This window comes from Bidens hawaiensis, unplaced genomic scaffold (assembly GCF_021521415.1).
Source record: "Bidens hawaiensis isolate Kalapana, Puna unplaced genomic scaffold, B.hawaiensis_p1.1 tig00003644_1, whole genome shotgun sequence".
Taxonomy (NCBI): domain Eukaryota; kingdom Viridiplantae; phylum Streptophyta; class Magnoliopsida; order Asterales; family Asteraceae; genus Bidens; species Bidens hawaiensis.
Window position 1 is genome coordinate 1,406,590 of NW_027491207.1, and position 13,173 is coordinate 1,419,762.

Below are 13,173 nucleotides of genomic sequence, written 5' to 3' on the forward strand. Positions count from 1 at the left end.
GATTTGGATCCGGGTGTTTGAGAGAAGAAGTGTGTGGGGAGGGAGACAAAATGGTGAAATGGTGGGTGGGTTGGGTTTATATAGTGGGTTATGGGTCCCACCACCCACTCTCCATTCCCATTTCAAATCCTTATCCAAACATTTAACACACGACTAACTTAACGACACACAGTTAATTATAAAACTTTTCGTCATTTATTATTTAACAAAAATTTGGATGTTACAGGAAGTAAAGTTCGGTGGAGGTAAATGGAAGGTAGCTAAAGGTAGTGTAGTTATTTCTCGTGGAAACAATTGTGGTTCATTATACATGATGGAAATGCCTACTGAGGGTAGTAGACCGTCCCTCACAACAAAGTCGGGTTCGCTAACTCGAAGGGGCAAAATAAGGTTCAATTTGCAAGAGTGGAGCCTTGTGCCAAGGTGATTCAAGCTGAGCGGGATCGGAGGTCCAAAATAGGTTAGGGGGTTGGTGACAGTGGGAGCGTGAGTTGTGTTCCCGGGAACAATTACAAAACAACGTTGGGTTTTGAAGACCGTTATTCTATTGATAAAGTCTCTCCTGGGGACCTCTTGCTGAAAGAGGAGAGTGTTAATGGTTCTCGGTTATCTCTTGAACTGGTGGATGCGTATCAGTTGAGATAGAGGACGGATCAGTTTGTTTGATGAGTTAGAGCTTGGTGGAGCTTCAGCTGGCCCTTCCAGTACTTGATGTTGAAGGGGGTTGCTGCAACTAGGGGTAAGTCTTAGCTTGTTTAGGGAACTGAAAGCTTGGAAGACTTGGCAATAAAGATTACTGCCATTACTGACGACTAGGTTCTAGGTTGCTTTGTACTTGAATGGCGGCTAGAGTTTATCGCAAGGCCTTCAAGTGGTAGATTTTTAGGATTAGTGAAGGCCTTGTTGGATTTTATGGAACGGTTCGATAAACTCAGCGCGGCTAACCGAGTTTTGACCCATTACAGTTACACCTTGGGTAACGAGCGTGAAACCCGCTTTAGTTAGTTAACCGGGTATGACATAAATTAATAAGATATTATGGAGCGGGCTTTTGGAAGCAAGAGATGGCCTGGTGGGTGATATTAGCTTAACTAGTTTATTTATAAACTAGTTAACCTATCATTAATCCTAACTCTAGACACCTTAAGCAATCATCTCTTCCAAGATTCCACACCACCACCGCTGCCGACCTCCATCGTCGTCGCCGCCGCTGTCCGTGAGGTCTACACCACCGCCGGCCACTCTTAAGTGCCGCCGCTACTGTCCTGTGACCCCAAACCACCGCCACCGCTCCGCCATTTCTACCGAGGCTACTGTTCAACCGCCGCCGCCGCTGCTCTGCGTTGCCACCGACGCTACTGTCCACAGCCGCTGTCGCTGCTTAGTGCACCGCCACCGTCGGGTCTCATTTGTCACCTAGAGTTGCTCGTTAACTCTCGGTGTCTCGACCCGTTATTTAATTAATTGAGGTAAACTTAAATATAATTGGTTTATAATAATTATATTTGATGGGTTGTTTATATTACCATGCTCGTATAGTTTTGTAACCGGATCCTGTCGGGTTTAGTTTCGGTGCTGATTACTCGTTTTATTCCGCTGCGTATATATTCATTAATCGGATCAATTAATTATTCGACATATTATTGAACCCGGATTAATAATAAATTTTTGACTGATCACCACTAGAACCCAACAGTGGTATCAGAGCCTTGATTACAACGTACGAGTAGGTATTGGTCTTTTAACCGGAATTAGAATACAAACTTTAACTGGTTTTAAAGTTTCTAGTCTAATTAATTTTAGGACCACTTTATATTTTGGTCAAAATTTTATTTTGTTTAATTTAACCAAAAGCTTGCCCGAATTTTGGTTGTTATGCAATATGTAAATCTGGCCCGACCGTGTTTGTGGTTGTCTGTGATGTTTTGGTTTTGGTTTTTGGTTTTGGCCATAGGGATGGTTCAAATTTTTGATAGTTAGGGTTTTCCTTTATTTTATTTAATTTTGTAATATTGTATTTCATTTATAAATATTGTAATTAACGAAAACCCGAAGACAAAGATCATGGAAACTAAATGGGAATCACGAAGTCAGTGGGAGTTGCTCAAAACGACGATTGGATGCACTCAAGTCCATCCTTGTTGTTGTTTGTGTGTTGTGACCCCGTGACCTGTTCGGTCTTGCTAATAAGCTCTAGCAAGATTGAACAATTTTTGACCATATAGATTTACATATTTATTTATTGCTTTTGTGGTTGCTTATTTTTATAATTGTTAAATAACAACCAACCTCACACCAATATATATATATTTTAAAGGAGTTTTAAAATATTAAAAACAATCTAATAAAACAAGTTCTAAAAGGAGTTTTACAACTTGTCAAACTTTGTCTTTAAAACAAAGTTTTATTTAAAACAAATTATAACCAATCATGTTTTGCAAAATTAAAAATTAAACTAAATTTGATTTTCCAAAACTAATAACTTAATAGGTAACTATTAACTTAAAGTTGGTTATTCATATCATGACAACTTAGTTTTATTAGGTTATGTAATGAGTGTCCTAAGAGATGAAAGGGTTTATCAAGTTGTCCCGATTAATATCATGACAACTTAGTTTTAATAGGTTATGTAATGAGTGTCCTGAGAGATGAAAGGGTTCATCAAGTTGTCCCGATTAATACAGTAAAACTAGACTTTTACTCTATTCAGTAATATTTAAAATTAATCCCAATTTTAAAATCAATAGTCTATGCCATCCTGCTATAAGCCACACTTGAGGCATAATGCGAAACTTCAAGTGTTTGGAGCTACAGCACCGCACTTGATTTCTAGCATATCCCTTCAAGGTGAAGGGTTTCGTTGATACATCCGTCCCTTTTACAAGTGACTATACTAGGGCGACTATTACTTTACTCTCCTGTTACGTGCTACAACTGTCTGGAGACTAAGATGGGAATAAATGAGGCTAAACGTATCTGCTTAGACAAGTGTTGTCTTAATAGGCCTCATAACCGAGAGTTGTGCTTTATTCACAATTGGCAATCGTTGTCTGTCTGCTTAACCACTTACTAATGTTGTGTACTACAGCTGCCATTAGTAACTGGAAGCCATATTCTCAAGTTCCTATTTTATTAATGTTATTGGGTCATTCATAATAGGATTAAAACATCAAAAATACTAATTAAATTACTTTTGCTTATTTAACAGATGTCAACTGATAATAACTCCTCATTCACCCTCAAGGCTATTCTTGAGAAATAAAAGTTGAATGGACCCAATTTCTTGAATGGCACCGCAATTTGGGACTTGTTCTCAAGATGGCAAAGAACCACTATGTTCTCCATGGACCTGTTCCAACTGAGCCTGAAAACAATACTGCTGCTGCTAGAGAGGTTCTTGACAAGCATATAGACGACTCTACCGAAGTCGCATGCATTATGCTAGCCACCATGTCTTATGAGCTTGCTAAAGGCTTGGAAGATTTTGGTGCCTTTGAGATGCTTGAGAAACTCAAGGGCATGTTCCAGAAACATGCTCGTGAAGAACGCTATGACACCATGAAGCAGCTTATCAGCTGTAGAGTGGAACAGGGATCATCTGTTAGTGCGCATGTCGTCAAAATGAAAGGGTACATCGAACAGTAGAGGAAACTTGATTATCCCCTATCAGATGAAATGGTAGCGGATTTCATCTTGAACTTTCTTCCCAGCTGTTACGACTAGTTCGTAATGAACTTCAACATGAATGGCTGGGTGAAGACAGTGCCAGAGCTTCATGGAATGCTCAAAACAGCTGAGATGAATATTCCCACTAAGACTAATCAAGTTCTTATGGTTCGATCAGATGGTGTCATGAAGCCTAAAACCAAGAACCGAGGTAATAACGGTGAAGGCAAGAAAAAGGTTACTGTTGCTGCCAAGTCTGCCACCAACACGAACAAGGGTGTTTCAAAGGTACCACCACCGCCTCCTGAGCAGCGCCAGTGCTACAAGTGCAACAAAATGGGACACTGGAAGCGTAACTGTCCTGACTATCTTGCTGAGCTGAAAAGGCAGAGGACCAATGGTGAAAGCTCCTCTAAAGTTATTTCCATTTGTGTTATTGAACTTTTCGCTGTCTCTAGTAACACGTGGGTATTTGATACCGGATGTGGTTACCACATCGTTAATGTCTTGTAGGAGCCTGAAAACTGGAAGAAGCTGAAACAAGGCAGCATGGAACTTATTGTTGGTGATGGGAAGAGACTCTCCAACCAGTCACAGTTCTATTGGGAATGAGCTCGTTCCTTTCATTGGTGATGACAGTCATGCCACCCTTTTTGGGAACCATTTGAACTGTCAGACCCCAACCTAAGGTGGAAATGCCGGGGCGTGAGCATGATTGTTCATAGCTCAAGTTAACTATCATACAATAAATGTGACACTAACTATTTACTTAATTTATTTCAATCAAACACACATCATCCATAAATAACAAATAATCCATAACAACAACAACAACAACAACAATAATAATAATAATAATAATAATAATAATAATAATAATCTAAATAAAACTCAAAGTAAATTGTTTCTTGATAAAGCCTAGGGTCTTGACTAAATATCCATAACTTCAGTCTTCAATTCAAGCGATAACCTGCATATGTGTAGAACATAGAATATATTTGTCAACAATATGTTGAGTGAGAATGTCACCAGTTTTGCAAAGTTGTAGTATAATATGAAATAGAGCAAAACATAAATAATTGCGGTAAATGTAACCAAACCATGAGCAAGTAAAGTGTTAAGAGACCATTGCTAAGCGAATCGGGCGCCGGTTAAACATGACGGTCGTATGATCATACTATAATGAGAATATGTTGGACCTCTCCGAATGCGTAAAGTAAACAAGTAATCAAGTAGCAAGTAGCAAGCATGTTCGGTAAATCACACACAATATCACGTTTTCTAGTTTAAGATATGTATAATATGAAATACTATAGTCCGCATACGTCCCCAAAACATTTGAAAATAAGTAAAATAGGGGAATGACAAAACTCACCTTAGTTAATAGGCAAGTATAAGAATAAATAACAATAATATTATGCAAGTCGTCCGTTAACGCATCAAACGATGTAAACCAGTAGAACCAGAGACTTTTAGGTATGGAACTATGAGTAAAAACGAACTTAATGCCGCTTTAATCAATCAAAACGGATGAGTAGAACTTAAGTTATGCTAATTTTAATATTTAAACGAGTCGGGGCTGACTAGAATCCAAACTGCGAGTCGGAAGTTGGGTTTTGGTCAGAAGCCTTAAAATTTCGTTACGAGAATAAAAGTCTTCTGGACCGAACGTTGAATCCGATCAGAAATATGAGAAAATGTAAAGTCAAACTTGTTGACTGTTTTGCCCTTTAACGGGTTTTTATGAAATTGACTAGTCAACGCCCTTCAATCTCAAAAATCGATTGAAGGTTATTGACTAGGGAATATGTATGAACAAATACTCAGTTTACAACTTACCCGGAAAGTGAAAGAATCAAGAAATATGATGAGTCAAAGGTCCACACATATGCAAAGTCAACCGGTTATGAGTTTCAACAAAATAGCAAAACCCGAAGAGTTCTATGAAGCACAGAGAGGGTGACGGCTGGAGGAGACTCTCTTAGGGGTTGGGTAAGTTTTTGGCAGATAATTATGATGTCGTTATATAAGGATCACAAAAACAAACCAATTATGGGCATAATACTCGTTTAAGCAACTAAGAGTTTAATGACAAAATCAATGAAATAAGCTAGAGATTTCGTGCTTGATCAGCAAGCTAAGAGTATGGACTTGTATTTTGGTTAATATCCTTTTCTTGGAACTTAATTCACTCAACTTAAACCTAAAATAACTGATTTATATGCGAAAAACGAGTTAGGAAAGGAGATCAAATAGGTAATCTACACAGCACCTCCCACGCCGCGCGGTCACCTTGAGAGCCGCCGTCGCGTGGCACTCAGACCACCTTGGGTGGAAGTTTCATTTTTTGACAATTAGGTCCTTGTAGTTTGTTATTTGGTTAATTAATGAATCATTTATGCAATACATAAAGAATGAACATTATTTAAAGTATGAAGGGACTAAAGTGAACATGGGATGTCACACCCCAACGTCCTAAGGTGGAAATGCCGGGGCATGATCCGATTGTTCACAGCTCGAAGATACTATCATAAATAAAATGTGACAATATCTATTAAATTAATTATTTCCAAATACAGTGCACAAGTATTTAAAACACAAATAAATAATTTAATACAAGTAATCTAATCAAGATTTACATAATAACTGTCTTCATTAAAATTCTAAGGTCTTTCTAATTCCATACTTCAACTTCATATCAATGGCAACCTGCATATGAGTAGAAAACAGAGTTTGTCAACAACACATGTTGAGTGAGTTTATCACCAGTTTTGGACACTAAAAATAATTAATATAATAAATAAGAGAAATAAGCAAAGCATAATAAATGCGGTAAATGAATCAAACCATGAATAAATAAGTTGTCAATTAACATTGCCAAGCGAATCGGGCGCCGATAAATCAACCATGAGCAAATAATAATAAGACCGTTGCCAAGCAAATCGGGCGCGGGTAAATAGTAATGAGAACCATATACAAGGGAATATGTTGGACCTCTCCGAATACGAATGCGCACATAAACAAGCACATAAAAAGTATATTTGATTAATGACACACAATTATACATTTGCTAATTTTTGATATATATATATATATATATTATGTAATATGAATAGTATGCATATATCCCCAAAACGTTTAGATAACTTAGTAAAATAGGGGAATGATAAACTCACCTTAGATGGAAGGCAAGTGATTAATAAATATGATAAACGTACTACGATTTAAACGGGTCGTCCACTAACGCGTCGAATGAGATAACAATTAGAAACTGAACCTTTTGGATATGGATATGATAATATAAGTAAAAACGAACTTAATGCCACTGGAATCGATTCAAACGGACGTCTAGAAATCCGGTTATGTTAAATTAAACGTTTAAGCGAGCTGGTACTGACCAGAATCCGAACGGCGAGTCGGAAGTCAGATTATTGTCAGTAGCGTTAATATTTTGTTACAAGAATGAAAGTCTTCTGGACCGAATGTTGAATCCGACCAGAAGTATTAGAAAACAAATAGTCAAACTTGTTGACTGTTTTAACCCTTAAACGGGTTTGAGTCCAATTAACCACTAAGACTCCTTCAATCGGCAAAATTGATTGAGAGCTTTTGTTCTACAGATAAAAATAGACAATATTAAAGAAGACAACTTACTCCGGAGATTAATTGAAGGATGAGAAAACCGTGGTCAAAGAGTTCTTGCACTTGAAAGTCAACGTAGCAATACGAACTTGATAAATTATTGAAGAAGATGATGAAAGATGAGAGGGATTTCATCGGTTTTGAGAGGATGGCCGGAAATAAGTAGTTTTAAGGTTTAGATATGTGTTTTAATTAAATATAATAGGTTATAGCTTGTTTATGAAGTAATCCGCTCGATTAGGAAACAAAATAAGTTATTTAATGAGAAAATCTGGTACAATAACTAACAAAATTTGGCTTGGACACCAAGAAAACGAAATTGGACAAGCTATAACATTTCTTGGAGTTTAAGTTTTGTAAATTTAATTGAAGGAAAGAATTGGAAAAATTAGTCCTTGTAGTTCCCGAAAATACGATTTTTAGCCGTTTTAAGCGATTTTAAAGGTTGTTAAGGACTATTTGGCATGATTAAAAGTTATGAAATTATAAAATAAGTTAACCAAGTTAAAAACCAATAAATACAAGTTTTAAATAGTATGAAAGATCCAAATTATATTCTCGAATCGGTTTAAACAAATACGAAAAATCCGAGATGTTACATAGGAGAACTGAAATACTTATAAATGGAAAGTATTATTAAGGATTAAGATCCGAATAAGGTTCGTAGAATGACAAAATGAAAACAAAACGAATACGGTAAAACCCGAAATGTTACAGTATCCCTTACTTTTGGAAATTTCGTCTTGAAATTAAAGAATAACTGTAGCGAATAGATGAAGATACTTCTCCTTCATTTGATTTTCACGTTCCCAAGTAAACTCAGCTCCTTGCTTCGATTCCCAACGCACTTTAACTAAAGGTACGCGACTACGCTTAGTACCTTTATCCTTATGGTTCATAATCTCAACGGGTCTTTCAACGAAATGCATGGTCTCATCAATACGAACTTCGTCGAGAGGTATTTGAAAAATACCCTCGGCAAGACACTTCTTCAAATTTGAAACATGAAATACTGGATGAACATTCGAGAGTTCAGAAGGAAGTTTAAGTCTATAAGCAACGGGACCAACACGATCAAGAATTTCAAAAGGACCAATAAAACAAGAAGATAACTTCCCTTCTTTCCAAATCTCACTACACCTTTCCACGGAGATACTTTAAGTGGAACATGGTCACCAACATTAAACTCAAGAGGTTTCCTACGCTTATCCGCATAACTCTTTTGACAATTATGAGCAGTGAGTAAATTTTGACAGATTTGAGCAATATGATCAGTCGTTTCTTGAACTAACTCCGGACTAGTAACTTGAGATTCTCCAACTTCATTCCAACAAATAGGAGAATGACATTTGCGGCCATAGAGGGCTTCGAAAGGTGAAAGCTATTGTTATACGAAAACTCAATAAGCGGTAGATGAATATCCCGATTGCCCACAAAATCGATGTCACATGAGTGAAGCATGTCTTCTAGAGTTTGAATCGTACGCTCAGACTGACCATCAGATTGCGGATGATAAGCAGTACTAAGATCCAAATGGTACCCAAAGCTGATTGGAGAGACTTCCAAAAATGAGAAGTAAAACGACCATCCTATCGGAGATAATGGTTAACAGAGTCCCATGTTGACAAACAATCTTTTCAACGTAAATGTGTGCCAAACTATTGACAGAATCAGTTTCCTTGATGGGAATGAAATGAGTAGACTTCGTCAAACGATTGATGATTACCCGAATACTATCATGTTGCTTATGGGTAGAAGGAAGCTTAGTGATAAAGTACATAGCAATATCTTCCCACTTCCATACGGGAACGGGAGGTTGCTCGAGCAAACCATAAGGTCGATGATGCTTGGCTTTGACTTTAGAACAAGTGAGACATTTCGCAACGTAGAGAGCGATGTCTTTCTTCATTCCGGGCCACCAAAACGTGGAACGAAGATCATCGTACATTTTATCAGCGCCAGAATTTACAGAATATCATGACTTGTGAGCTTCGTCCATAATGAATGGGCAAAGGTCATCACAATCGGGAATCCAAAAACGGTTAAGAAAATAAATCAAACCATTGGGCTTGGTTTCCAATTGAGATTCCACACCACACGACATCTTGTCATACATATTGCCTTCGGTGACGGATTCGTGTTGCGCATTAAGAATACGCTCTTCTAGATCATTATGAACAACAACACAAGTAAGCAACACGAATTTGACTTGTTTCTTACGGCTAAGAGCGTCGGCCACGGCATTCGCTTTACCGGGATGGTAGCGAATTTCGCAATCATAGTCACTAAGCAACTCGGCCCAACGACGTTATCTCATATTGAGTTCCTTTTGATCAAATATGTGTTGGAGACTCTTATGGTCGATAAACACCACACATTTTTTTACCATAGAGATAGTGTCTCCAAATCTTCAAGGTGAATACAACAGCACCAAGCTCGAGATCGTGCGTCGTATAATTCTTTTCGTGAACCTTGAGTTGTCTCGAAGCATACGCGATAACCTTGCCTCGTTGCATGAGAACGCAACCGAGACCTTGGTTAGAAGCATCGCAGAATACTATGAAATCTTTATTACCTTCGGGAAGAACAAGAATAGGAGCATTGTAAAGCATGTCCTTAAGGGTTTGAAACGCTTCTTCTTGCTTTGACCCCCACTCGTAAGGTTTACCCTTATGTGTTAGAGCGGTGAGGGGCAACACAATCTTCGATAAATTACGGATGAAACGACGGTAATATCCTGCCAAACCAAGGAAAGAACGAACCTCGGTGGGGAGAAGTCAGTGTTTTCCAATTCTTGACGGCTTCAATTGTAACATTTTGGGTTTTACCGTATTCATTTTGTTTTGTTTATCACGCGACGAACATTATTCGGATCATTCTCATTAATAAAGTTATACGACTGTTAGTGAAATAATTATTTTTATCTTAGTTTATAATTCCTTAACTTTCATTTGTGCCAAATAGTCCTTCAAAACTCTTAAAATGACTTAAAAATGTATTTCTGGAACAACAGGAACTAAAACTGTCAAAAGTTGAAAGTCTGGTGAAGCCCAACCTTCACGCGACGTGAAGGATGGAGCCTTGCACCTTCACGCAGCGTGAAGTTCACCCCAGATCAGCAATTTTCGTTCCATATATTCGTTTAATGCTAAATCTTTCATAAATCAACCCTAAATCATGAAAATTAAGCCACAATTTATTGTATTTAGTGTGTAATGATGTCTAGGTTCATAATCAGTAATTTGGTTAATATATTGATGAATATATGACCCGATTTCGTTCTTAATTGTGTGATTCGGTTACCAAAATCGACCTGTTTCTTGTTCAACAACCAAGAAATTCCAAAGCATTGGTGTTTTGGAGGATTAGTCGAGACCTTAGGCTTATTCAAGAACAAAGTTAATTTGGATTTTATTTGGATTATTTCTATATTTGTCATGAATTATTGTTATGGATTTTACTTGCTATTTATGGATATTGTGTTTTGAAATTTAACAAGTTAATTATTAGATATTTTCACAATTATTGCATGATAGTTACCTCGAGCTATGAGCAATCATGCTCACGCCCCGGCATTTCCGTCTTATGTTGGGGTATGACATCAATCGTCGCTGGATCGACATGAATACCTTTGTCGTTGACAATATGGCCCAGAAATTGAACTTCTTTAAGCCAAAACTCACACTTTGAAAACTTAGCATACAACTGTTCCTTCCGTAGAAGGTCAAGGATAGCGTGTAAATGCTCTTTGTGATCGTTTTTGGATTTGGAGTAGATCAAAATGTCATCGATGAAAACAATTACGAATTTGTCCAAGTAGGGTTTACACACACGGTTCATGAGGTCCACGAAAACCGCGGGTGCATTGGTTAGCCCAAAAGGCATAACACAAAATTCGTAATGCTATATCGAGTACGGAATGCAGTCTTGGGAATGTCATCTTCATTAACGCGAAATTGACGATAACCTGAACGGATATCGATCTTCGAGAAGCATGCAGCTCCGTGAAGTTGATCGAAAAGATCGTCGATACGAGGGAGCGGGTAACGGTTCTTGACGGTGAGCTTGTTGAGTTCGCGATAATCGATGCACATACGAAACGATCCATCCTTTTTCTTTACAAATAAAACAGGTGCGCCCCAAGGAGAAGAACTCAGTTGAATGAAACCTTTATCGGAGAGTTCTTGTAACTGGCTCGAAAGCTCTTGCATTTTGGACGGTGCAAGACGATAAAGTGCTTTAGCAACGGGATTCGCTCCAGGTACGAGGTCAATATGAAACTCGACTTGACGAATAGGAGGAAGTCTAACAACGTCATCAGGAAAGACGTCGGGAAAATCACGCACAATCGGAATATCTTGAATCTTATTCTTATCCTTATCCTTCTCCACCACAAGCGCCAAAAAGGCATCGTACTTCTTACGCAAATAACGTTGAGCTTGAAAACACGACATGAGATTAAGCTTAAAAGCAGGCGTACTACCGAATACTTTAAGAACATGACCATCTTTAAAAGGTATACGAAGGAACTTCTCAAAACAAACAACCTCGACATGGTTAAGAGTTAGCCAATCCATCCCAGCTATGACATCAAAACTATCCATTTTCATCAGAATAAGATCGATACAGAACTTGGCCTTATTAAGCACTATGACACAATCCCGTATAACCGAATAAATAGTAATCGAATTTCCATTTGCTACTTCTACGGTAAAAGGTTTAGACAACCTGCCAACCTATCCCAAGGCTTATCAATAGTATATGCAAAGTCTAAAGAGATAAAACTCTTATCGGCACCAGTATCGAATAACACAGAAGCAGAATGGTTATTAATAGAGTACATACCATTCACCACATCACTTGAACTTTGAGCTTTATTCACATTCATCATGAAGGCATGGCCATTCGAACCTTGAGGGGTTGGAGTAGCTTGATTAGTTGGTGGGGCTTGGATAGTAGGGACTTGAGCAGTTGCATGTGGAGCAGCCATGAGTTGAGGAACTTGAGGAGTATAGGTGTGAGGTACAAAGCTTTGCGGGATTGGGGGTTGATAAATTTGGACTTGGTAGGCTTGGCTAGTATAATACGGTGCAGGCACAACTTGGGCTTGATGAGCATAGTATGGTGGAGGCATAACATGGGCTAGCAAAAGGCACATATTGCGGAGATGACTAAGATCTCCACAATTGCAGCAAGCACGGGTATTTGGAACACCGGTTTGAGCATGAGGGTTATTATTAGCAGGTCTAGGAGCAGGCGGTGCAGGTTGTTGTGGAGCGGCTCGTGCATTAGGAGGTACATGGCAAGTATTGGCAAGATACCCATAGCGGTTACATAATGTGCAAAGACAACAAGTGGTTCAAGCAGGATGATGGCGGTTACAAAATCGAGCACAATGGGTATGGTCCAACATACGGTTTCTTGTTGGGTGCATTTTGGTTTTGGGGTTGGCTATTAGCTTGGTTCACGACATAGTTTTGGTTATGGGTTTTGTGTTTTTGATTGTTGTTGTTGTTGTTGTTCTTGTGGTAACGGTTAGAATGGTTGTTTTGGGCAGTCTTAGGCTCGGCTTTTGCATCAGTAGAGGATTCGACCTTGGTGTTCTCGGCAGCCGGTTTGGATGAATATAGTTAAGGAAGTAGCAAGGGTTATGGCTTCCTCAATCGTGAGAGGATCTCGACTGATAACCGCATCATTAAATATAGTAGGTAGTCCCCAGATATACTTGCGGATACTGCGGGACAAAGGGGTCACAAGGTGAGGTACCAACAGGCTCAGTTTCTTGAATCGGTTCGAGTAGGTTGGGTTTTCGCCACCGATTTATTTCAGTTCCCAAAACTCCATCTCGAGCCTTTGCAGTTCATG

The 13,173-nt window shown here is 38.6% G+C and overlaps 1 protein-coding gene across 1 annotated transcript; it reads right to left on the reverse strand.

Moving 5' to 3' along the window:
- Positions 1–8,057: 8,057 nt before the first annotated feature.
- On the reverse strand, positions 8,058–12,298 carry LOC143623929 (uncharacterized). Its single transcript, XM_077094719.1, has 6 exons — positions 12,037–12,298; positions 11,477–11,956; positions 9,884–10,045; positions 9,370–9,471; positions 8,615–8,897; positions 8,058–8,463 (listed from the first exon to the last, which is right to left on the reverse strand). Exons 1-6 carry the CDS (start codon positions 12,296–12,298, stop codon positions 8,058–8,060), a joined length of 1,695 nt encoding a protein of 564 aa, XP_076950834.1.
- Positions 12,299–13,173: the final 875 nt, after the last annotated feature.

Bases quoted from the DNA above. Each gene is read 5' to 3' on its own strand.
- LOC143623929 (XM_077094719.1), bottom strand. From the start codon at position 12,298: ATGGCTGCTCCACATGCAACTGCTCAAGTCCCTACTATCCAAGCCCCA. The intron at 10,046-11,476 runs GTTTCATTCAAC...TTGGTTTGGCAG, and splicing joins ACAAGAACTCTCCGATAAAG to GATATTACCGTCGTTTCATC. The intron at 8,464-8,614 runs GTTACTAGTCCG...TTCCACTTAAAG, and splicing joins ATGAAGTTGGAGAATCTCAA to TATCTCCGTGGAAAGGTGTA.